The sequence below is a fragment of the Perca fluviatilis genome, chromosome 1, assembly GCF_010015445.1.
Source record: "Perca fluviatilis chromosome 1, GENO_Pfluv_1.0, whole genome shotgun sequence".
Classification (NCBI taxonomy): Eukaryota; Metazoa; Chordata; class Actinopteri; order Perciformes; family Percidae; genus Perca; species Perca fluviatilis.
Window position 1 is genome coordinate 29199309 of NC_053112.1, and position 22888 is coordinate 29222196.

Below are 22888 nucleotides of genomic sequence, written 5' to 3' on the forward strand. Positions count from 1 at the left end.
GAGGACACAAGTCCAAATATTTAGATAAACCCCAGTCAGCAGATCTTCAACAATGGTTATGAATTTTGTTTTGATTTTATATCACAGTATATGGTGAACAATTTACAACACATGCTTTTATATCATTAAACACTGCACTATAACTATACATGCAATTTGGTTGAGTTGCTGAATTAAGTTGCATGAGGTTAATTACTTTAATACACCTATTACACTGTAAACCATGATATAGGAATTCAGTGGAATCAACTCATCTTTTATCATTAACTGAAAATAAATATGTAATGTTTTTTAGTAGACCTCCCAGCATGCATTGTATCAGAATTATAACACTCAGGAGACCCCTCTTTTTTGTGGTTGGAAGAAAACAGATATGATGGAAACTTGTAAGTAAGTCATGGTTGTTTCTTCTCATGATATTAAAAACAATGGGAACTATGACGATGGTTGGTATTGAATTCAGTCCTTACTACGCCAATATTAGAACAACATTTCTGAGAGTGGCAGCAGTTGTTATGTTTGTACATATTCTGGTGTGAGTGGATTCTATAGGAGCAGCCATAGCTTTATAATTAAGATCCTAGTGATGAGTGAAGAACAGACTCTTTAATCTGTAAATGGTATACATACGTGTAACTATACAGGTATTGATTTAACTTAATATCTAGTTTCTTAAACTTGTTTTCTCAAGTTCAGTGAACTCAACTGGTTTTACATTCACACAGTTAATCTACATCATAATGCAACAATAAAACACTAATTCACTGTAAAGGATATAATTTGTCCATGTGTGTTTGAGTCTGCACCAAAACATCAGAATATTATAGCACATACTGTACATACACAAATTATAGACAAAATGAATCATACTTACGGTAAAGAGGAACTCTAAGATCAGTCCTAAACAAATTGTTTTAAAATGGCACATGCTTTTTCCAACTAACAAAAATTACAGCAGCAAGCACTTGTGAAATTACATCCAACCAGGGTTGCTTAATATCAGTGTCATTATAATAGATTTAAGAGCTTTAACACTAGAAGAGCAGCATTAATATGATCCTGCAGTTATTGTTGATGAAAGCCATCTGAGTAATGGTCTGATGGCATAAATATAGGTCTACAATGAGCAGAGCATTTAATCAAATGCATATAATAACATGTTATATTATAGCACACACAGTGTAACATTAAACAAATGTAATAAAATGTCAACATCAGCTCAAAGTAGATAGATAGATAGATAGATAGATAGATAGATAGATAGATAGATAGATAGATAGATAGATAAATAGATAGATAGATAGATAGATAGATAGCAGCTGTAAAACCTATACCCAGACAACGTTAATTTACATTATCAGCTATATAAGTAAATAAAAAACAGACCAATAGGCATTTGTCAGCTCAAAATAATATGTCAAATAAACCTAGTGAGCTGGACTGTGTCCAGTGGAGACAACTAACTGTCTTTATTAATGGGCTCAGAGTTGAGTCTTGACCTGTGTCCACGGGAACAAGTGCTCTTATTCTTGCTGAGGATGCTGGTGTCGACCCGAGAGAGGGTGCACATGCTGCTCTGGTGACCCGGTCGAAGTCTTGTGTTTCGGAGCTCCAGCTCATCATAGCTTGAGACCCGGACAAAGGGACAGCAGCGGAAAACCCACTTGAAGCCGGCCCGGAACCTGCACCCAAATCAACCCATGACATGTAATCATGTTGCTGTGTACAAATGGATTACCTACATGTGTGTTGTTTGGGTTGTGGGGGAGACTTATTTGTACCCACCTGCTGTTGAGGCAGCAGTAGATGATGGGGTTGTACATGGTGGAGCTCATTGCCAGCCACAGCACCGAGAGGTAAACCTGCTGGATGTACTTCCACTTAACCAGACGTTTGTTAAGACCTGTCGCAATGAAGTAGACGTGATAGGGGAGCCAGCAGAGGGCAAAGGTGACCACTACGATGATCATCATCTTCACCACCTACACGAGGAAGGAGACAAATATGAATATTATTAGCAGGACAGCATTTAGACACTCTCCTCAGCATACAAACTGCAACAGTGCTGCAAATTGCAATCAAGAGCAGGTATGCTTTTGGACATAATGAAGTGCAACATTGTAGCCAATAGAGGGGGTCCAAGCTGGCGTTTTAAGATTCATATAGTCTATAGGCTGTTTTGGAAAGTTTTGGGGCAAGACAAACGCTGATGTATTTGAGACAGAGGGTTGAAACAACGAGAGAAAGATGTTTATTTACTTGGCTCTGTGTGGACGTAATCTGATCTAAAACAGAACTAAACAAAACAATGAGTTAAAAGATAGCAAAGACTCCACAGAGCTGGAAGGAACTGCTAATTCTCTGTGGGTTTGTCACTACAAGGGATACCTTTCCCAGTATACATACATATAGTAATTCGATAAATTGTTAACTGTTGATTAGTGCAGCTTTAAATAATTCAGCTTTTTTTTGTCACAGACTAAAAACTTTTGAAAATTCATTCCCTGCACCACCTCCATACTCTTCAACTAGACAAACTAAATTAAGGTAGCAAAACTCTCAAAATGCCATTTCACTGTGATTTTAACTACTTGAAGCCCTGGCAGCTCTTTATATGGATATTGTCTCTGAAGTAACGAGTATGTTGTCTGTTTTCCTTCATTCTGATCACAATGGTTTCCATTTCACAAGTGCAGAATGGCTGCCATACGAAGAAAGGGAAAGGTCAGTGATGACGCACCAGACCCAGCAGGTTCCACAGGTAGGACGGATGAGAGAGCAGCACAGAAACTCATCAGTGTGATGCAGCACAATGCAGAGCTCTGGGGAGTCAAAAAGAGCTGGAGGCTATTATACCATTAGCAGATGCTCATCTGCTGGACAGGGAAGATGAGAGCGACTTCCTCTTATCTCCAGCCCAAATGGCATCTTGTCAGCATGGGCCTTTAAATCAAGCCTGACATTGTCTTGTACCTTTGTTTCCTGACATTTATAAATGTCTTTTATCTCTCACGGCTCAATTTTGCCAGCAATCTGAGCCTCTGATAATTTTTTTTCTATAAAGCCCTTGAAAAGATTGTAAATGGCAATCCTGCACCTGCAGCTGTGTCTATTTCTGTATACTGTGTGTTTGAGGTTCCAAAACAATATTACTAATGTACGTCTAGGGAATGTCTATCTATTTTCAAGTAACTGATAGTTTTGTAGTTTACATTGATGCACACTTCATTACACTCATTTTACAGAAGAAATATGAGGTAAATTAAGATGAAATTGAGGAGTGTAATGTGGTCATTGTCAAAAAAAGTAGCAAAATTTAAATTTGCTTTTTTTTTTATTCCATCCAAAAAAATCTTTATCACCTGCAGTATTTTGGCTGTTTATCAATCAATTGTACTCTTTAGTGTTAATCCAAAGGCTGTCTTGATAGATGCTCGTCAGGACAGCTGTGATGACCTTAATCCCTGTTTAACCCAACCCTTACAGGAGCTGCTGCAGAGCACACTGCGCAGTCTGGCTGATGATGTCGAACTACAGTGGAACAAGTACTTCTAGAAGTCTCCTTTTCCAGGCTGCAGTTGCAATGGAAATTTTGAATTATCTTTACAACAGCTCTGCATGACACATTTTACAGAGTGAAGCTGTGTGTGGTTCAAATGGTTTTGTCTCACTGTATACCTGATCACATTTGTTTTAGGTAACCAGCAGAGGCCTTTCAAACATGGACTATGGACTGTTAATGCTGTTGGAGACTGGTGTCCCTGCTCCTGGGAGGTTATAATGCAACAATAAGAGAATACTATAGAGTTTGTCTTTGTTTTTTTATTTAAAGCAACACAAAAGCACTTTTCCTGCTTCGGTCCCCCTACAGGTTGGACGCGGAATTGTCCATTACCGCTGTCGTAATGTTTCATTCAAACTACAGATCCGCTACCCGCTCTGGCAAACCTGCATAATTTAATGTAATGGATAATTCCACTTCCAACCTGTAGGAAGACCGAAGCGGGAAAAGTGCTTTATTGACATGCATGCTGCCTCCTCCATAGTTTGATGCCTCGACTCTGGGTATCACAGTTCTCTACGCTTTATATCCAACTCATTGTCCCATACACATCACTGTGTACTTTCCTGGCCTTTATTAAGCTTAAGGAGACAGCAGTATTGGTATGGCAAATTGTTTTTTACAAAGCCATATTGGGTAAACGTATCCATATCTGTGTAATCTCCTGTCACTCACCACAGCTTTTGTGATTTTCGCTCCACTAGATGGGGGCTCTGCCGTGTTCCCAGGATTTGCGCAGAACTTGTTAGAACAGCTTTCTCCTGTTTTGCGACCTAGTCATGGAATAACCTTGAGAACACACTACAGCTTAATAATTTAGTCTCCCTGGAAGAGTTCAAAGCTCTGATAAAAAAACTGTGTAGGTGAAAAATGCAATTGCTATTCCAAAAAAATGGATTTTGTATTATGTATCTGTTGTCCCTTTTTTAAGTTTTTAAAGTCCTCTATTTTTAATTGTCCCTTTTCTGTTTTTGACATGCTTTATTTAAAAACAAAAAGGTGTAACCTTGTAATTGTGTGCTATTGAGCTCTGCCTTGAAAAAGGGATTTTAATCTCACCTCATTAAATAAAGGTTAAATAAGTAAAACAATAATAATAATTTAAGTTGGTAAAAGTGCAGGTTAACAGCAATAGAGCTTGTGGTCATCTGTTTTTTTTAAGGCTACGGTTAACATATTCAGTATTTCTTGTTTTTCTACACAAAGGGAACCAGCTTTTTTCAGCAGCCGCGTCAGGTGTCTGTCTGTGGCTAGATTTTGTCACCATGACAGCGTCACAACCATGTAAAATGAAGTCACAGTGTGTAGTTAAGATCAAAATTAAGAGTTTAAAGATGGGTGTGGTCCGAGCAAGCGAGCCAGAAGAAAGGGGGGAGAAAGTAGGCAAGGGGACATTAAATTCAATAAACGTGGTGTTTACCTTCCTTTTAGCCCTTAGCTGTCCATGATAATTATCAGATGAGTCTCCTGGGATCTCCCCTCCCCACAAAGTCACCCCCACGATGGTGTAAGTGATGCCCATCACCACTAAGGGCAGCACGTAGACCAGAACTGTCACTATGGTATGATACCTGCAAAAGTAGACAAACATCACAAGTATATATTGAAATTGGTGTGACAATGACAAGCAGGATGAAGAGATTGTAAACAATGACATATCTGGTGTTAATGATACAGTAGATACAACCAGATGATGCACATTGAAATACACATGCAAGAAACTAGACTACAGCCCAGCTTTGCCATGACAATGATGATGAAGCATGACATAAGATAGAAGAAAGGGGTTTGTCAGTGTTCTCACATGAAGGGGTCATCAGCCATGCGAGGCCAGGCCACGTAGCAGAGGGTCCTGCGGGGCAGAGCTCGGGTGGTGGAGAAGTAGCAGAGAGGGAAGGCCAGAACCACGGCCAGACTCCAGATACAGACGATAACTCCCATAGTGGCTTTTGCCGACAGACGAGGCTTCAGGGGATGGATGATGGCCATGTACCTAGAGGTCAAAGGTCACAACATTGGCCTAAACTATGACTTTATGTTAGTGAATTCAAACATTACGCAAAACACAACAGTTCCAGTATGTTGCACCTAATGCAAACCTGAACACACCTGGCATTTTTGCAGACTCACGCACTATATTGCTCAGATACAGTATCTATCTAAAGACAAGTTCTAAGCTGTTCAATAATGCTTCAAGAAAATGCAGCACTACCTTTTGAAATGACCTGAAATTATTAGTGATGATGCTTCTATTTGTCATCATTGTTTTTAAGGGGTTGATATTCATCGTTTATTTCTTTCTTGTCTTTATTTTCGGCAGAAGAGAACCATCTTTAAAACCCTTTTCTTAGTAAGCATTTGTAACATTTAGCCTACTGAAGTTTGTCTTTTCTGTAACATGTTTGCTTTTTTTTTCTTTCAAGGCTCTTAATGTGCAGATGCTTTCTAACAAAGTCCTTCATCTCCCTACAGGTTTTATCAGACCTGTACTCAATCACAGCAGCGTATCAGCAAAGTCTTGGTAGACTACAAGGTGTGTAGAAAATGTATAATCATATCTGCCAGTTATACGCCACTCTGTTGTCCTTTCACGAAAACTCTTAAAGAACAATTTTAACTTTAACATTTTAGGAAATGTTATGTTAAACCCTTATGTACATGTTTACATAATCTGTTTACAAATATGCCTGTTTGCTTCCCCTCCAAAGACACACAAAGTACATTGATAAATATAGAGTGTACATGCACTTAAAATCAATTTAGGTGTTACTGCTTCTATTGATCATCACTGATTTCCCACCCATTTCCTTTTTTGTGTAAATGGTGCCCAGGCATTTTAGGCATGTGAAGTAGATGTCACTTTTCATTAAAGTTGTAGTTAAAAAAGTCAAATGAGTGATTGCCAGTATTTAAAAAAAAAAAAACTGAATCTTTACAACTGAATCGGCCACTCCATCAGATTCTATATGGAAATAGTTACGTTAATCTGGTTTTGTGTAATCGATCGTCACAACCCCCTTTTTTCATTCAGAGCACTGCAACTGAAAGACGCATGGCTTAAATTGAATTACGGCTATCTTAAAAAAGAAGTAAAAGTAAACTGAGCCAAAGTTCTGCTTATTAACCGAATTGCTGTGGAATGTGCATTGTAAAATATCCCAAATTGGAAAATAATCTAGAGGCATAGGCTACAGACACTTTTATGAAAACAGAAAACAAGAACGAAATAATTGATATATCATCGTGAAATAAATATCACTAAAAACACTTCCATGCCTGCAGTATGACATAATCTTTTTACCTGTCGATGGCTATGGCGGTCATTGAGTAGATGCTGGCGAACACAGCGGTGACCGGGAAGAAGTTGTGAAACCTGCAGTAGATCTCTCCGAAGTACCACTCTCCGTGAGCCGCGTAGATGAAGTTGATGAGCGTGTTGAACGCAGCCATCGAAACATCGGAGAAAGCCAGGTTCAGCAGGAAATAGTTGGTGACAGTTCTCATTCGCTTGTGCGCAAGAATAATCCAAATCACAATCAAGTTTCCGAAAACTGCCACAGCCAGCACCGTGCTGTAAGCCGCCGACCACAGCACGATGCGCCACGCCGGCTGCACAAACTGGTTGGTCGGATTCCTGGTTGTGTTGGAATCATCCCGTTCAGAGGCCATTCCACAACTGTTCTTAGTCGGATCTGATTTAGTCGGCAGCTGGCAGGCGACAAACATCACTTTGGCAACTCTGATGCGCAACACGCGAGCTAGAGCGTGACTAGAGAGACAGAGAGAGTGGTCCTGATGTAGTTCTGTTATCACGCACACACATGTAGTGGAGGATAAAAAATATAATTCAGTGTATCAGGTTTTCTTTTTTTTTCCGACCTGGCACAATCCCTGATCACATATCTCTATCAAAGGCTGCCGAGCTGATATTACATGTAGGCTATATTAAAACAATATGAATAGGCATTTATTTATAAAGATTTATAAGCAAATGTACAAATTTGCAGTGGTGGGGGAACTTTTCAGATTTAAGTAAAAGTACCAATAGGTTACCACACTTTAAAAATTCTCTGTTACAAGTAATTCTGCATTGAAAAAAGTTACACAAGAAAAAGTTACTTAAGTTAGAGTGTGTAAGTATAATTACTAAAAATGTTGCCTACTTAAGGCAGAAAATGTTTTCCTGTGACTGTTATACTATAGCTGCACCGAACCATGAAATGTTTCTCCATGAAAAATGAATGATTATCAAAATAGTTCCCAATTCATTTTCTGTCAATCCACTAATTGATTAATAGAATAATCATTCCAGCTGTATACCTGTACTGTTGGGTCGTTTAATCTATAACAAAGCATAATATTTTATAAGCTCTTCATATGTTTTTTGTGCAAAAATCTTAACTTGTAAAGTAACTAAATCTGCCAAATAATTCTAGTAAGTAAAAAAGTACTTTATTTCCCTCTGAAATGTAGCGGGGTAGAAGTATAAAGTGACATGAGAAGAACATACTCAAGAAAAAGTAAAGTACCTCAAATTTGTATTTCAATATAGTACTTGAGTAAATTAAATTTGTTACATTCAATAATGGAAAATTTGAAATTACATTACATCCATTTATTTGCCAAAACTATAGTTACAATAAGTGCATTCAGCCTCCTCCTACAACCTGATGATGATCCACATCTGCACGTGTGTATTGTGGTCATTTCTTCCATCCCATGAGACTATCGCTGTTACCCTTCAAATCATGACTTTGACATGACATGACTCTGCATGCTAAATGTCCATGTCTTACATTAGAGCTGTCTGAAGCCTTGTTTGGCTCTGAGTGTGACACAGTTAATCCTTTATAGCTGTGCCATCAAAACAATGCTTCAGAATTTGATGTAGGTTGGTCTTTAACAATATAAGCTCAAAACAGATCAAGTGTAAAGACCATTAAGTGTTAGACATCAGGAACAGGCTTTCTCTGAATGTTTCTCACTGTAATGTTCACGTAAAGAACACTTAATTCAAAGACATCTCTTCATGTTTCACCTCCAACATTATCTACACATTAGCACAGAATATCCAGAGTCTGTTTTCTCGATTCATTTTCAATTATGTTTGACTGCAAATCAAAAAATAGTAAGATAAGATATATTTGTCGAAATACACATTGTCAGGAATAAACTGCCAGGCTCAAAATCATCAAATACATTACATTACTTATTAAAAAAAAAAAAATTCCTTTGAAAGTGAATTCAAACGTAGACATTTTTTTGTAAAAACTCTAAATGTCTAAAAGTGCATGCCTTGTAAAGACACAACCAAAACGTTTCTGAGGGATTATAATGAGGTCATGTGATGTCAGAGTTATCATATTTATGAGTTTCACGTCAACATATCGTAAATATGATGGGGAGATTGTTGTAAAATCTCTGGTATTTCTGACACTTCACATTTGCCGGTCAGTCAATGTCATTAAACCCAAATGTAATCAATATGGGGATATATTATCAATGATCAATTTAATCCTCATACGACACTCTTAATCATACAACCGTGAACCCTCGTAAATCCTTCCACAGGAATCTTTCCATCTCGGGGGCCTGGGTAGCTCACCTGGTAGAGCCCACGCCCATTTATAGAGGTTTCCTCCTCGACAATGTGGCCGCGGGTTCGACTCCGAACTGCGGCCCTTTGCTGCATGTCATTCCCCCTCTCTCACCCCTTTCATATATTCAGCTGTCCTAAACAAATTAAGGCCTAAAAATGCCCCAAAAGTAATCTTAAAAAAGCACCTATCCAATATGACGGGAACACTGCATTGAACGCATCATTTCCAGAGATAATAAATCAGATGCCAAAAATGTTGTAATCCACACTGCAGCCAGTGAAGGCATCTGCCTCAGAGAGAAAATTAGCAGTTCTTTATCCTGCTGCCAATTTGCTTAAAGTGTACCTGTTGCGCTTGTCTTTATGAGCCGCTTTGTATAATTTGTTGTTTCCCTTAGTTTGGCATCCCCCCCAACAATGAAGATTTCTGAGCACATGGAAGTACTGATAGATTATGAGTTCAGTCTCTTCAGAGCACACAAACACATACAAAGCCATGCACGCTGGGAGAAGACCACAAGAAGGTCAAAAAGTCTGTTTCCTCTCAGCAAGACCTCATTACCCACAGGCCACCTCTTTTGGGCCACTCCCTGTCTCAAATGTCACTCTTCAAACCTCTGTCAAACACACCCTGTTCCCCAATACTAAAAAGGTCGTAAGCTATTAGGTAACAGCTGATAATATCATTAGCTGCATCAAAAATTATTTCGCCTCTGTTTGATATGAATAATTCAGGCATCTTTTAATCACAAGGGAGGCAACAGCATGGGAGATGAAAGTGTCTCTTGGTGTCTAATCAGTGTAGCAGCATGAAGTTTGATCTGTGTAAAGCAAATAACAGTGAAACAAACTGACAAAAGGGGGTTTGATACAGTCAATACAATCCTGTGGAGAAAAGTAAACTTGTAAAGATGTTTTGCATCATTTAATGTCCCTTAATAATGTCCTGTGTATAGATGTGGATGGCATACAATCTGTCCTGTTGATGCTTCTAGAAAGACATACACCTCCAGCGACATGAGGCAGTTGTCGAGGTCTGCTACTTACATGTCCAATTTTTCTGAAAGGTTTCACATCAGAGAGGCTACACTTTCAAGACTGTTCCTGAAATGACACTAGATAGGACTCTTTAGATTCTGCCCCATCTGGAATTACATTTGTTCAGGGGAAATGTAGTTTTGACTAAAACAGAAAAAAAGTCTCTACAGGGCTCCCATGCTGTTTAACTGCAAACATTTCACAGTTGTGCAGTGTTATTGTTACGTGTCAAAAAAAAAATCTCTGTGAGATGCAAACTTATGCAACCACTTTTGGCAGGTGTTGGTACATGTTCCAGGCACGTCCAGCTGGGAGGAGGCCTCGGGGAAGACCCAGGACTAGGTGGAGGGATTATATCTCCAACCTGGCCTGTGAATGCCTCAGGATCCCCCAGTCAGAGCTGGTTAATGTGGCTCAAGAAAGGAAAGTTTTGGGTCCCCTGCTGGAGCTGCTGCTGACCTGACCCCGATAAACTTTGTTTTGTATTAATGGTCATTGTAACAGTACGACTTTGTTACGAATTATGATATTTAATTAAAGGTTAAAGGTCATAAGATCTGGAGGAAGACAGAAGTATCCTATAGGAATTCATTGCTCTTTGGCAATATAGTTTTCATGACTTTCATTCAGTTAAAGCGTTTAAATGAATTGAAGTGAAAGCAAATGCACTTGATTTAACTGAACTGGTAGAGAGAATGAGAGGATGAGACACAGAGAGAAAGAGCAAAAGAGAGAGATAGAGAGAGAGAGCGGAGAGAGGGAGGAGGAAGCAGCTTATGATCAAGTGAGTGATCCGACAGGATTACATGTCTAAATGGAGCTTAGGACTTCCCTTTAGAGAGAGTGAGAGAGAAATGGAAGAGACCAGACGGGTTATATGGAGGGTAAAGATATGAAAGATGTGAGGTAATCTATCATCATTTTAACATTTACTAGATTAGTGATTCCAAAGCTAGGGTTTAGCACCCCTCCAATGATTCATTTGAGGGGTCAAATGATTATTGGGACAGAAAAGAAGAAAAGACTAAGTTGTTGTATACAAATGTAAATTAAGTTTGGAATTGTCTTAAATCTTTACTTTTTTGTGAATTTATTGGATTTATTTTGTGCATTTATTGTTTAGTTTTGCCTCTTAAAGCCTAAACATTTATTAAAATCAGATGTCTAAAATGTAGAGTATATATATATATATAGACACACTGCATTATTTTAAAGGGTCACAAGTAAAAAAAGGTTGGGAACCACAGTACTAGATCATTAAAGACGAGTATGTAACAACATGTTTATGCCTGTAAACAATGCTGTGCACATAGCTAAAGTTAAAGGCCTACTATGCTGAAATTGTCGCTTACTGTTTGTAAACAAAGTTGGCCCCTCTTGCCAGGGCCAGTCCTGACTAATTTGGTGCCACAGGAAAGATTTTAGCTGGTGCCCCTTGCATCACAGCCAATTCCACCTCCAATCATTGCATTTATAGACTCACACAGAACAATGTCATAGCTCTATTTCTTTGAGGTTGTTTTTACTTCTAGAAACATAACAAAGCACACTTGACGCAGGTCCATCGGGAATTAAACATCAATAAATTGTGATGCGGAACAAGAGCAGTGTGCAGTATCTTCTTTTCTCAAGACTAATTTTAGAAAAATTCTAAATTCAATTTAAATTCAATATAAATAAGGTATTGTACAAAAACATATTAAAGAATCCAGTGCAAACAGAAATATTGATACATATAAGAGTGATGCACAAGAAAAACTAGAAATCTCAGTGTAATATGCACAAAGTAGCTGTGCTGAATTCCCAACGTCCGTTTTTAACCAAATAAATAAACTATTTATTTATTTATTGAAATATATTGGTTCATATGTATATTTATTGCCTCATTTATTTATTTCAGGAAGTATTTCATTCAGGCATTTTTATTTATTTAATATTGAATAATGGCATTACATAAATAGCATTCATGCACAAAACATATCTTTTCTCACATGATGCATGCTGTTGTTTGCTATAAGATTAACCTTACAATAAAGACTAATCAATAATAAAAATGCAAAGGCCTGCAATTATTAATTTTCAAAAGGTTGGCTATAGGGAGACTCAGATATAAATAAAAATGTATGCTTAACGTTAGTTTCTTCGAGCAGCACACTTAAAATAAACAGATGATATAAACAATGAATAAACAAAATTATGTTATTGTTAAATCCCAAACACCCAAATAGTCTTTCCAACGTTCCATGATGACTTTAACCTTCTAACACTGTTCCGGTCAAAAATGACCGATTTACACGTTCCCTGTACCATAAATATGGCATTTTTCATCAGATTGCCTCAAGACCTTATGACCTTATGATCACAAAAGGCATTTGAACACATAACATTTATTGTGACTACTTTCTTTGAATTTTGAATGATTTATTCAACTTAGTGACACTTCTTTTGTTTATGGTCAAAAATGACCGCCATTGGAAATGAATGGGAAAGAGTATAATTTTCATCCAGGAGATAAAACACATCTCCATACACACACTTATAACTTTCCTGTGCTTGTGTACCCATTCACATGCAAGGGACACTTCACCATGACTGCAATTTGCCATTTGTGCGTGTGAACCACTAGTGTTCACATACACATGCATGCACACACAGAAACACACACACCCACACACACACACACACACACACACACACACACACACACACACACACACACACAGTTCATGTTGCCAACACACACACACACACAGTTCATGTTGTCATGTTGCCACTTGTGCATGTGAACCACCAATGTTCGCACACATATGCATGCATGCACACACAAAAACACACACACCCACACACCCACAAACAGACAGACACACACACACAGTTCATGTTGCCACTTGTGCATGTGAACCACCAATGTTTGCACACACATGCATGCACGCACATACAGAAACACACACACCCACACAGACACACACGCACACACATGTACACCCACTCACACACACACACCCACACACACACACAGTTCATGTTGTCATGTTGCCACTTGTGCATGTGAACCACCAATGTTCGCACACACATGCATGCACGCACACACAGACACACACACATACACACACACGTTGTAGATGTTAATGTTCTAATAAGGTTCTTTTACAATAAATGTTCTATTAAAAATACCTTTTGTCATTTTTATTGGCATTTATGTTAAAATAATGTCAGGTCAAATTTGACCGCAAACAGTAGGCCTAAATTAAGGGGGGTAGCAACGAACAGTGTTTAAAGGTTAAGGGGGGGAGTAACTGACGTTAACTCTATCTTTTCGTTATTTATTCATCACAACTTACCTGTCGTTTTCCCATTTCTACTCTTCCCTTCTTCGCTATCTTCCTTGGGTCCTATATTTTGATCTTTTTGACACGATATAGTGACAGCGTTACAGTAGGCTATATTTGGCTACTGATGGAGCGATTTAGGTTTCAAGTTGACGGTCAATTGGTCAGACAGTGGGACGTTTACTTCAGATAACTCGCCCATGCCCATCCCCCACTATCAGGTAAGCCAAGAGCTAGGGGTGAAAGGGCGTGATGCACCGGGCTGAGGCCGTGACTGGGCTGGGGGCAACCCAGAAAATAGGGCCTAACAGGGACGTTACTAGGATTGAAAGACAGGGGGGGGGGCTTAGCCCCCAGGGTATTTGTAACTTGTGTTTGCAAAATCTTTGCACTAACATCTTTCGTTACTGTATTAGAGCTACACTTACCAATATGTTAACAAGTAAAAAGTGATAGACATATCCTCTTCTTCCATTTCTACTCTGTTCCTTCTGTCTTATCCTTTACAAAACCCTGATGCTAATTTCATGACTTCGAAATGCAAATTGGTCACATGAAACAACAGCCAAACAGAGGCCAGACAGCTAATAAGTTGATAAGTTAAACAAATATGACAAATAGCAGTACAAGAAAAAGAAAAGAATAGGCATCACTGCATACTTTATCATGTAAGCTATTGATATGGATCCTATTTAAAGTGGCTACTGTCTAAATACAATAACATGATGGCAGAAACAATAAAAGATTTGGAGTAATGATTACTGTATATGTACTGTATATAGGATTGCTTTCATTTTATTTTCACATGTGTATCCGTGGGCATTTGCTCATCTTTAGCCTAGCCTACATTTAGGCAACATCTACATATTTATTTAATTTATCACAGCCAATAAATGAAGAAAGTTAAATTGGTTAGAATATAGCTAGCATATAAATATAATGAAATAATTTAGTTTAGGCTATGCATAGTGCCTAGGCCTGCCAACAAATGCTTATTGTTACAAAACAATCCTTAGACCTATAGATCACTACTGACCTTAATCACACCGGCTCCCTCAGAATCAACTGCTCTGCCAATCTCCTGCTTCTCTCTCTCTCTGCTGAAATATCTTCCAATATCCATCTCATCTGCTCAATGAATTGAAGGATACAACAGTACAATAGCATTAACAGGGACCCTATGACTTTAGGTTTCAGTGACAACAACATTCTAGGGGACTGATATTGTTTTAGAATAGGCCTACTATAGAGATAGGCTATATTATTGGCAATTAATAAAGAGTTGTGATTAGCTTGCTAAGTTAACCATTTCTTGTATTTCCCTCGTTCACTCTGGCTAGACTTTATTTTCCATAGCAAACCAAAATATCCCCTTTCATTTATCTCAAGAAAACGTAGCTAAAGGTAAGCAGGTCATTAAAAACAACTTACAATTTCACTCTGTATCACACTAGGTGCATTTTGTGTGTGTGTGTGTGTGTGTGTGTGTGTGTGTGTGTGTGTGTGTGTGTGTGTGTGTGTGTGTGTGTGTGTGTGTGTGTGTGTGTGTGTGTGTGTGTGTGTGTGTTTGTGTGAGGGGGGGGGGGCATAGCGAGTTCAGACGAAAGAGACGAGATGAATCCCCCAGTTACGTGCAACGCTCCGGTCTGCAACGCTCTGAAAGCATGAAAGCTGCCAGTTCACACCAATGCAACGAGATGGTGCGGTGCATCATCTTGATAGCACAGCGACTCTTTGTACTTCTGTCTAACTTCCGACTTTTCGGCTGTTTTTTTGTTGCTGGATATATATCATTTGTTGCGTTTAAATATGAATGAGGATATGGTTATTGATAAATTGAATTGTTATTGTTGTTCTTATTATTATTTAGGGGGGCTTAGGAACATTTTGGAGTAGCTTCAGCCCCCCTAAAGTAGGCCTAACGACGTCTATATAGGTTGTTATTATGTTGGCACGTGAACTTATGGATGATGTCGCCCATAACATTCGCATACCACATATGCCTAGGGCCCACCCTGTACTCAGACTGGCTTCTGCTGGTTTAGTAGAACATAACGTGACAGTTCCTGTTATATGATGCCAAAAATGCCAAAATATTTAACTGCTTGAAATTTGAGCTGAAGAAAATAAAGAGGAGGGCCGCAAAAAAGAGCAGAAGAAACACTCGGAAGGAGGAGTGCAGTGTGCTTAAACAGTAATTATAATATTTTGTGCTCAACTTTGCATTCGTGTCTTTGCGTGTGAACGATTCTGACTGGAAAATTTGCTTGCAGAGTGACTGCATGCTTTGACGGCAGGCTATACTGGATTACTGTCCTGATGCCACTTCCCTCAAAGTTCAAAGGTTGTTTAAATTCAGTGAGTGACGAGCAGGGCTGATATTTGAAAGAACGGTAAGACGTGCAGCCGTGAATGCAATTTCCTGCCTATTTTAATGCACATTTTGTTGGTGAAATTGATTAACATGTTTATGTTTTCTTTGTGTGATGATCGTGTAACTTGAACAGTGCAAATTAGCACTTTGCTCCTGAGCAAGATATGACCAGGCTGCTGATAGCCAGCTGGTTATTAAAAATTAGTACTTCCTTCTTTGTTGTTGCTTTCACAAATGTGCTCGTTTGGCATGACTTTTGATAAGGATGGAAGTGATTGAAGGACAATAAGTTAAAGGCCATCCCTGTCAGTGACTATCTTGTGAATTAAACAACCATAAGACTAAACTTAAGACAACTAAAACCTGAATAGTTGTTATCTGGTCTCTCCTTTGAGTTGCACCACCTAAATCTTAAACAAATTTACAAAGTAAAGCCTGTACCTCACCATAGTTTGTTGTGTTCAGGAATTCATCTGCAGTCATTCACAGAATGCTTAAACAACAAACTAAAACACTGTATTAACTGAGCCTAACTTCTAGTGTTGTATTTACATCTGAATATAATGTTTATCTACATGTTAACAGACCTTGTATCTCCTGACTAAGACTGGGGCCAGTCACTTATTAATTTAAATGACTCACTGACTGTCATCCAGCAATACTTTTGCACTTTCACCCCAGTTTCTGACAGAACCTGATTTCACCATCCGGTCACAGGTTACTCTGGTCGGTGTGATTTTAACAGACTCCTTGAATGTTTACCTTCACTTTAAAACAGCTTGGTTTGCTGAGACGTCAGGCAGAGTTAGATAAAGATAGACAGGACAACACTTGTCTAACAACCTCTTTTTCCCTGCCAACAGATGGAGCATGTCTCTCTCCCGCCACTGTCCCGTGTTGCCATCTGTGGTGGCACCCATGGAAATGAGATGTCAGGGGTGTACATGATGAGAGAAATGCAGAAACAGAAGGTACATCGGACTGAATCTGTTTCTATTACTACCGTCTTATCAAATCCACGGGCTGTGGATGCTTGCAGAAGATACATGGAAACGGATCTCAATCGCTGTTTTACAGATGCCTTGCTGAGGTAAGGTTGAAAAAGAAAAGTTGTATCAAAACTTTAATGTAGATGGTTTAAAAGATAATATGTGCATTTGAAAGCTGCCTTGTAATAGCAAAATAAAACTGAAAACAGCTAGACAAGAGTATGCATGTATGTATGAGAAAACTAATTACATCATCTGGCTTCCAGTGCTCCAATAACAGACTCTACACCCTACGAGTTAAGGCGAGCCAGAGAGCTGAATGCTCAGCTTGGGCCCAAAGGAAGCCCGGAGGCTGTGGATCTGCTCTGCGACCTCCACAACACCACTGCAAACATGGGCGTGTGCCTCATCTTTTACTCCTTAGACTGGATCACCCTGCACATTTACAACTACATACAGGTAAGAACTTCATAAAGTCATCCAGACAGATATTTGGAGGGATTACAATAGCTCACCCTTCCCTCTTCTTCATTCCGTCCTCTCCCCCTCCCTTCCGTGCTTCCTGAAACAGTCATGAACACGCATTGTGGAAGTAGCCTATGTGCTAACGCTGCTGCGGTGATGGCTCAACCAGCTCCTTCTTGTCTGTTATTGGCTGGAACACTGTTTGTTATGGTTCATGGGGCAGGTTGGCGCAGTTTGTTTTTGTTGCCGTTTAAATCATCATCATCATCATAAATTATAGGATAAAGCGGTACATGTATTGTATGTCAAATTTCAAACGGCTGAATTGAAGCACTAAATAACTTAGCACAAAAAGTAAGGACATTTGTGTTTGGTAGATTATGTCTCTGTGGTAACAAAGCTTTTTGGCAATACATCTTATACCATTGGAAAGCCTGTTTAGTTCCCTTTCAAATGGTGCCCCATTTGTAAGGAAACATTTGCAAAATCTTCTCTGCCATTGCCAAACAGGTTATTTTGCTGTTGCTATTGACACTTGTTTTGAGCTTCTGGCACTTGTGAGCAACAGACTGCATGCAGCCAATCTCTCATAGGGCTGCCAGGAGTCCTCTCATGACTGCCCTTCACTGTCAGGCCCGTTTGTGCTGGTGCAAATTTTTCATGGGCGCAGCCCACATACTCAGCGCTGCTGCTCATCCCACAAATGTATGTTCCTCACAAATGGGGCACCATTTGAAAGGGAACTAAACAGGCTTTCCAACAGTCTAAGTTTTGTTGCCAAAAAGCATTGTTACCACAGAGAAATAATCTACCAAACACAAATTTCCTTTCTTTTTTGCTAAGTTTAGTTGTAAGTAGCCGACCTGTCTGGTTTTCAGAGCAAGATGACCTCTGCACCTGTGAGAGCAATCCAGATGGATTTACCCATTTCTGAGGCTTATTCCCTGGAGTCAGTGGGAAAACATGGCATCGGTAAGTGTGTGTATCTGTCTGTCTGCATCGAATAATTGAACAGATTAAAGTGTAGGATACTGAAAATGTATCTCTTGTTCTCTGCAGCGATAGAGGTCGGTCCTCAACCCACCGGCGTGATCAGAGCTGATATCTTTAACATGATGAAAGAGGCAGTGGATCTCACATTAGAATGGCTTCAGAAATTGAATTCCGGTAAGAAACAAGTTCTGGTATTTTGTGAGGATACAGTCATTCCTAAAAAGCATGTTAAGGAATTTGACTGAAGTTTTCAAATGACCTCGCTACCTCTGTAACTGTGAGCCTCCTTGAGTACACCAGCATTTCTACTTATTACTGTACTTTGCCAACAGGAAGTACTTTTGAAGGAGGTGAGGTGGAAGCATACACTTTGATGAAGAGTGTAGACTACCCAAGGGATCCTACAACCAATGACATTACTGCTGCCATTCACCCCCAGCTGCAGGTACAGGACAAGGACAAGATGCATGCTCATATAAGCCTTCACTTAAAGCGACTATAATCTATATTTTTAGAATAACAATGCATGAAATGACAATGTGAAAGGGGTCACTCGTAGTGATGAATCTGCACAGAATTACCTAGAATCTGCAGCTCCCCTTGGCTTTATGGAGTTTTAAAACAAATTTGGGCTCATTAATTAGCTTTCTCGACCCACAACTTTACTGTTTTAGTTCACTCTCCTTGTTTTGTCAGTGTGGTTTTGTAGCAGGTGGCTGTTTTCTGCAAAAAAGCTCTTAACTACCTAAAGACAGTTAGCTGGTGAACACAGTGGAGCATTTAGCAGCTAAAACCCTCAAATGAATGCTGATGTTTCTCCGTATCAGCTGGATGTGTAAATACTCAACTCTTTTCTGACAAGTTTGTTCCCCATATTTGTCAATGTTCTTTGTACTAACAACTAGTTTCTGGTGCCACCAAGTGGCCAGAAAACCAGTTATTGCAAGTAAAAAAGCCTGTTCCCCAAATGTCGAACTAGTTCTTTAAACAATGCTACATAAGGTAGTCCCATTTGCACAGTCCATGATTTAATAAAGCCTTGATTTGGTGAATTACAGTAACAGTTAATCCCATATTTGCCCTAAAGCATTATGACTAACCTGTGAGCATTCTGTCTTTCTCCAGGATAATGACTTCAAGCTTCTCAAACCAGGCGACCCCATCTTCCTGTCATTTTCTGGGGAGACGGTGAAGCATGAGGGGGAGGAACTCTACCCTTTATTTGTAAATGAATGTGCCTACTATGAGAAGAAGATTGCTTTCCATTTAGCTAAGAAGGTCACCTTGACCTTCCCGTCTATAAGTGTGAAGAAAGAGGACTGAGAGTACAGAGACAGAATGAGACCAAGATGTAGACTTTAAATTGTAATCACAGAAAAAAAATGAATGTGTACACTGACTTCATATATATATATATATATATATATATAAAATTATGTTTTTAATAATCACAATGCACAAACAAATGCAATGATGATTTAATATTCTACAGGTGCCAGACACTATTGATTACCTCATTATCCTGTTTAGCAATGCATTACAGCAGCTCTGCAACAGTATTACCTCTGTAAGAGCCTAAAGAAGAGACTCGTGTAATACCAGAGTTGTTATTGTAATTGACTGAATGATATTGCACAGGAACTAGACTACTTGGACATTGATCTTTTTTGCACTGTGACAATGATGCAAAACATGTTTGAATACATGGCAACATGGCTCACTTCTAACATGCTTATGTTTAGCAGCTTTAATATTTACAATGTTCACCAACTTAGTTTAGCATGCTAACATTTGCTAATTATCACTAAACACAAAGTACAGCTGAGGCTGATGGGCATTAGCTTTGCAGGTATTTGGTCATAAACTAAAGTATTGCATTGCTATGCCCAGAGCCATGTTGCTAATGTGGCTGAAAATTAGGGCTGCACAATATATCGTTTTTTTAATCGTTATCTCGATATGAACTTGCGAAATACACACTCACGAATCGAGAAAGGCTACAACATATCGCGAAAGACACTTTTTCTAACTTTTTTTAGTTAGTTGAGAGTATCAGTAGAAAACTCCACTTAAAGTGATCAACATATATATTTTTTTAAATGGTGCCTTTTATGTCCAATTCAGTGTTCAATTTGTTTGATAACATGTTGGAAATTTATAAAAAAAAGTGTGTTCAAAAAGCAATTTGCTGTATTTTAGCATAAATATATAACCGAGTACACTTTAATATAAGTTTATCGCAAGCAATATCATCGCGATATTCAACAACATATCGCATATTGTATATTTTCCTCTTATCCTGCAGCCCTACTGAATAAAGCAATAGCTATCAAAAAGCATCTGTAATTTTTATATAATTGCAAGGATTAATTATATTTTAATAATTCTATTACAACAGATCACACGAAAACAATACGTCAGCAAATGTCAAATTTATAGATACAGAAGTAGGTACAGTGTGCTTCAGATGTATACATAAAAACCTTTATAAAAGCCAGAGTGTATATACATCAGACGAGTAACAAAACATTGTGACAGAAAAAACAATCACTATTTCTATTCTGGTGGTGTGAAATTTGTTGTTTTGGACACACAAAAAGTAACAAATTAATTAACTTTCCAGACAAATGTCACAGTAAGTGTAAAGACGTAGATTCATGAGGATTTTCACTTGCAAATAAAGATTTTTCTAATTCAACTGTCACTCTCTTTGACTCTGGAGTATCACCAACAAACATTTAAAAGGCTTTCATTTTTTCAACACTGGTATTTGGCTGTCAAACCAGTCAGTTAAGTAACTGATGAAACTGAGCTCTAAGGAACAGAGATTGCAGCCACAATTAGAAAACATTTAAAAAGGAGCTTAACAAATTTAAAATGGCAGTAGTATAATCTGGGGCTGAAACATTAGAATTTAAATGTTACAAAGAGATCACAGGTTTGCGTGAGTGGTCGTCAAATCAAATTTCATTTTTTTTAACATTCAAATTAACCGCGTTAATAAATATTAGATCTATAAACACAAGGGACAATGGGAGATTAGTGGTTACATTTAGTCAACACATACCACAGACTGAAATCAACAATTACCACAGATGACAGAAATGTCATCTTAAAAAAGGCATGCACAGGAAAGGCTCGATAGTTAAGATTATGCAAAAATAAAAACATACAAAAAAAAATATTTTTCATGCGCTACTTTAGAAAGCTACCCTGACTTACATAACTGCATGTCTGAAACTTTTGTGCAAGTTTACAATCTATAACTGATTTGAGGGCAATGTGGTGAGCAGCTTTAGAATCAATGGTAACCGAAAAGAAGGCATTTAAAGTGATGGTTCGGAGTAATTCACCCTAGGGTCCTTTGCACCATGACCTCGAGCCAAACACCCCCCCCAGAAGCTTTTTTCACCTGGGTCGAACATTGGACGAGTTAGCGTTATCAGCTGAATAGCTTAGCGCAGGGGCTAATGGATCCAGGCTTGTATCTCGTAAGTTACCCCACTAATAATGCCCGAAATGATACCAAACTTCTACACTAGTACAAATAGGTTATGCATTCATAAAACGATGGATTGTAAAGTTTGTAAGTACACCTGAAGTGTATGTAAATAACACTTTCCTGTTGGCTTCTCGTCTCTGCTGCTACCTAACGGGCAGTAAGAGTGCCTAGGGCCGTCTACAAATTACAACCAAAGCACATTTTTTTTTTTTTTGGCTTCCCTTCTGCTACCTAACGGGCAGTAAGAGTGCCTAGGGCCGTCTACAAATTACAACACCAAAAAGAGATACAACAAAAATATTTATGAATTTAACTTTTTTGTTTTTCTTTTTTAAGCAAGTGCTGTAGTATAACTAGCAGGAGACAAGTTATAATTGAGGTAAGTTTGGAGACATTACCTTATTTAATCATTAAATTAATAAATATTTTTGTTGTATCTCTTTTCGGTGTTGTAATTTGTAGACGGCCCTAAGCACTCTTACTGCCCGTTAGGTAGCAGCAGTAGAGACAAGAAGCCAACAGGCAAGTGTTATTTACATAAACTTCTGGTGTACTTACAAACTTTACAATCCATCGTTTTATGAATGCATAACCTATATGTACTAGTGTAGAAGTTTGGTATCATTTCGGACATTATTAGTGGGGTAACTTATGAGATACAAGCCTGGATCCATTAGCCCCTGCGCTAAGCTATTCAGCTGATAACGCTAACTCATCCAATGTTCGACCCAGGTGAAAAAAGCTTCTGTGGGGTTGTTTGGCTCGAGGTCGTGGTGCAAAGGACCCTAGGGTGAAATTACTCTGAACCATCACTTTAAGTATGGCACACCCACACAGTTAACACCAGAAATAACAAATGATCCGCAATATCTGGGTGTTAAAATACATTAAAGAACATGCTTTGGGTAAGATGCAGGTTAGAGATGCTAGAAAACAAAAAGGTGAAATAACATAAGCCAAAGGTATTAAACCCCTGATTATGAGCACTTATGATGATTAGCTGCAAAATGGTTTGGTGTATTCCTGCCTAGGTCTGT

The 22888-nt window shown here is 38.6% G+C and overlaps 2 protein-coding genes across 4 annotated transcripts; one reads left to right on the forward strand and one right to left on the reverse strand.

Annotated features, from left to right (window-relative positions):
• Positions 1 to 98: 98 nt before the first annotated feature.
• Positions 99 to 7400, reverse strand: tacr3l (tachykinin receptor 3-like). Its single transcript, XM_039806648.1, has 5 exons — positions 6864 to 7400; positions 5367 to 5555; positions 4983 to 5133; positions 1786 to 1982; positions 99 to 1682 (listed from the first exon to the last, which is right to left on the reverse strand). Exons 1-5 carry the CDS (start codon positions 7286 to 7288, stop codon positions 1460 to 1462), a joined length of 1185 nt encoding a protein of 394 aa, XP_039662582.1. The 5' UTR covers positions 7289 to 7400; the 3' UTR covers positions 99 to 1459.
• A 3627-nt stretch (positions 7401 to 11027) lies between these two features.
• On the forward strand, positions 11028 to 21047 carry LOC120562774 (N-acyl-aromatic-L-amino acid amidohydrolase (carboxylate-forming) B-like). Of its 3 annotated transcripts, XM_039806675.1 has the most exons (8): positions 15473 to 15722; positions 15802 to 15921; positions 16766 to 16992; positions 17158 to 17350; positions 18235 to 18328; positions 18416 to 18523; positions 18682 to 18794; positions 19475 to 21047. In XM_039806675.1, the coding sequence occupies exons 3-8, from the start codon at positions 16766 to 16768 to the stop codon at positions 19670 to 19672; spliced, it is 933 nt and encodes a 310-aa protein (XP_039662609.1). In that variant the 5' UTR covers positions 15473 to 15722; positions 15802 to 15921; the 3' UTR covers positions 19673 to 21047. The 3 variants fall into 3 exon arrangements, with proteins under 3 accessions (XP_039662602.1, XP_039662595.1, XP_039662609.1); XM_039806668.1 differs by lacking the exons at positions 15473 to 15722; positions 15802 to 15921 and adding an exon at positions 11028 to 11105; XM_039806661.1 differs by lacking the exons at positions 15473 to 15722; positions 15802 to 15921 and adding an exon at positions 11062 to 11100.
• The last annotated feature ends 1841 nt before the right edge of the window (positions 21048 to 22888 follow it).

Coding starts and splice junctions, on each gene's coding strand:
- tacr3l (XM_039806648.1), bottom strand. CDS start 7,288: ATGTTTGTCGCCTGCCAGCTGCCGACTAAATCAGATCCGACTAAGAAC. Junction 5,134..5,366: donor ATGGCTGATGACCCCTTCAT/GTGAGAACACTG, acceptor CTACTTTTGCAG/GTATCATACCATAGTGACAG. Junction 1,983..4,982: donor AGCTAAGGGCTAAAAGGAAG/GTAAACACCACG, acceptor TTCCTCGTGTAG/GTGGTGAAGATGATGATCAT.
- LOC120562774 (XM_039806661.1), top strand. CDS start 11,077: ATGGAGGGTAAAGATATGAAAGAT. Junction 17,351..18,234: donor ACATTTACAACTACATACAG/GTAAGAACTTCA, acceptor TCTGGTTTTCAG/AGCAAGATGACCTCTGCACC. Junction 18,329..18,415: donor AGTGGGAAAACATGGCATCG/GTAAGTGTGTGT, acceptor TGTTCTCTGCAG/CGATAGAGGTCGGTCCTCAA.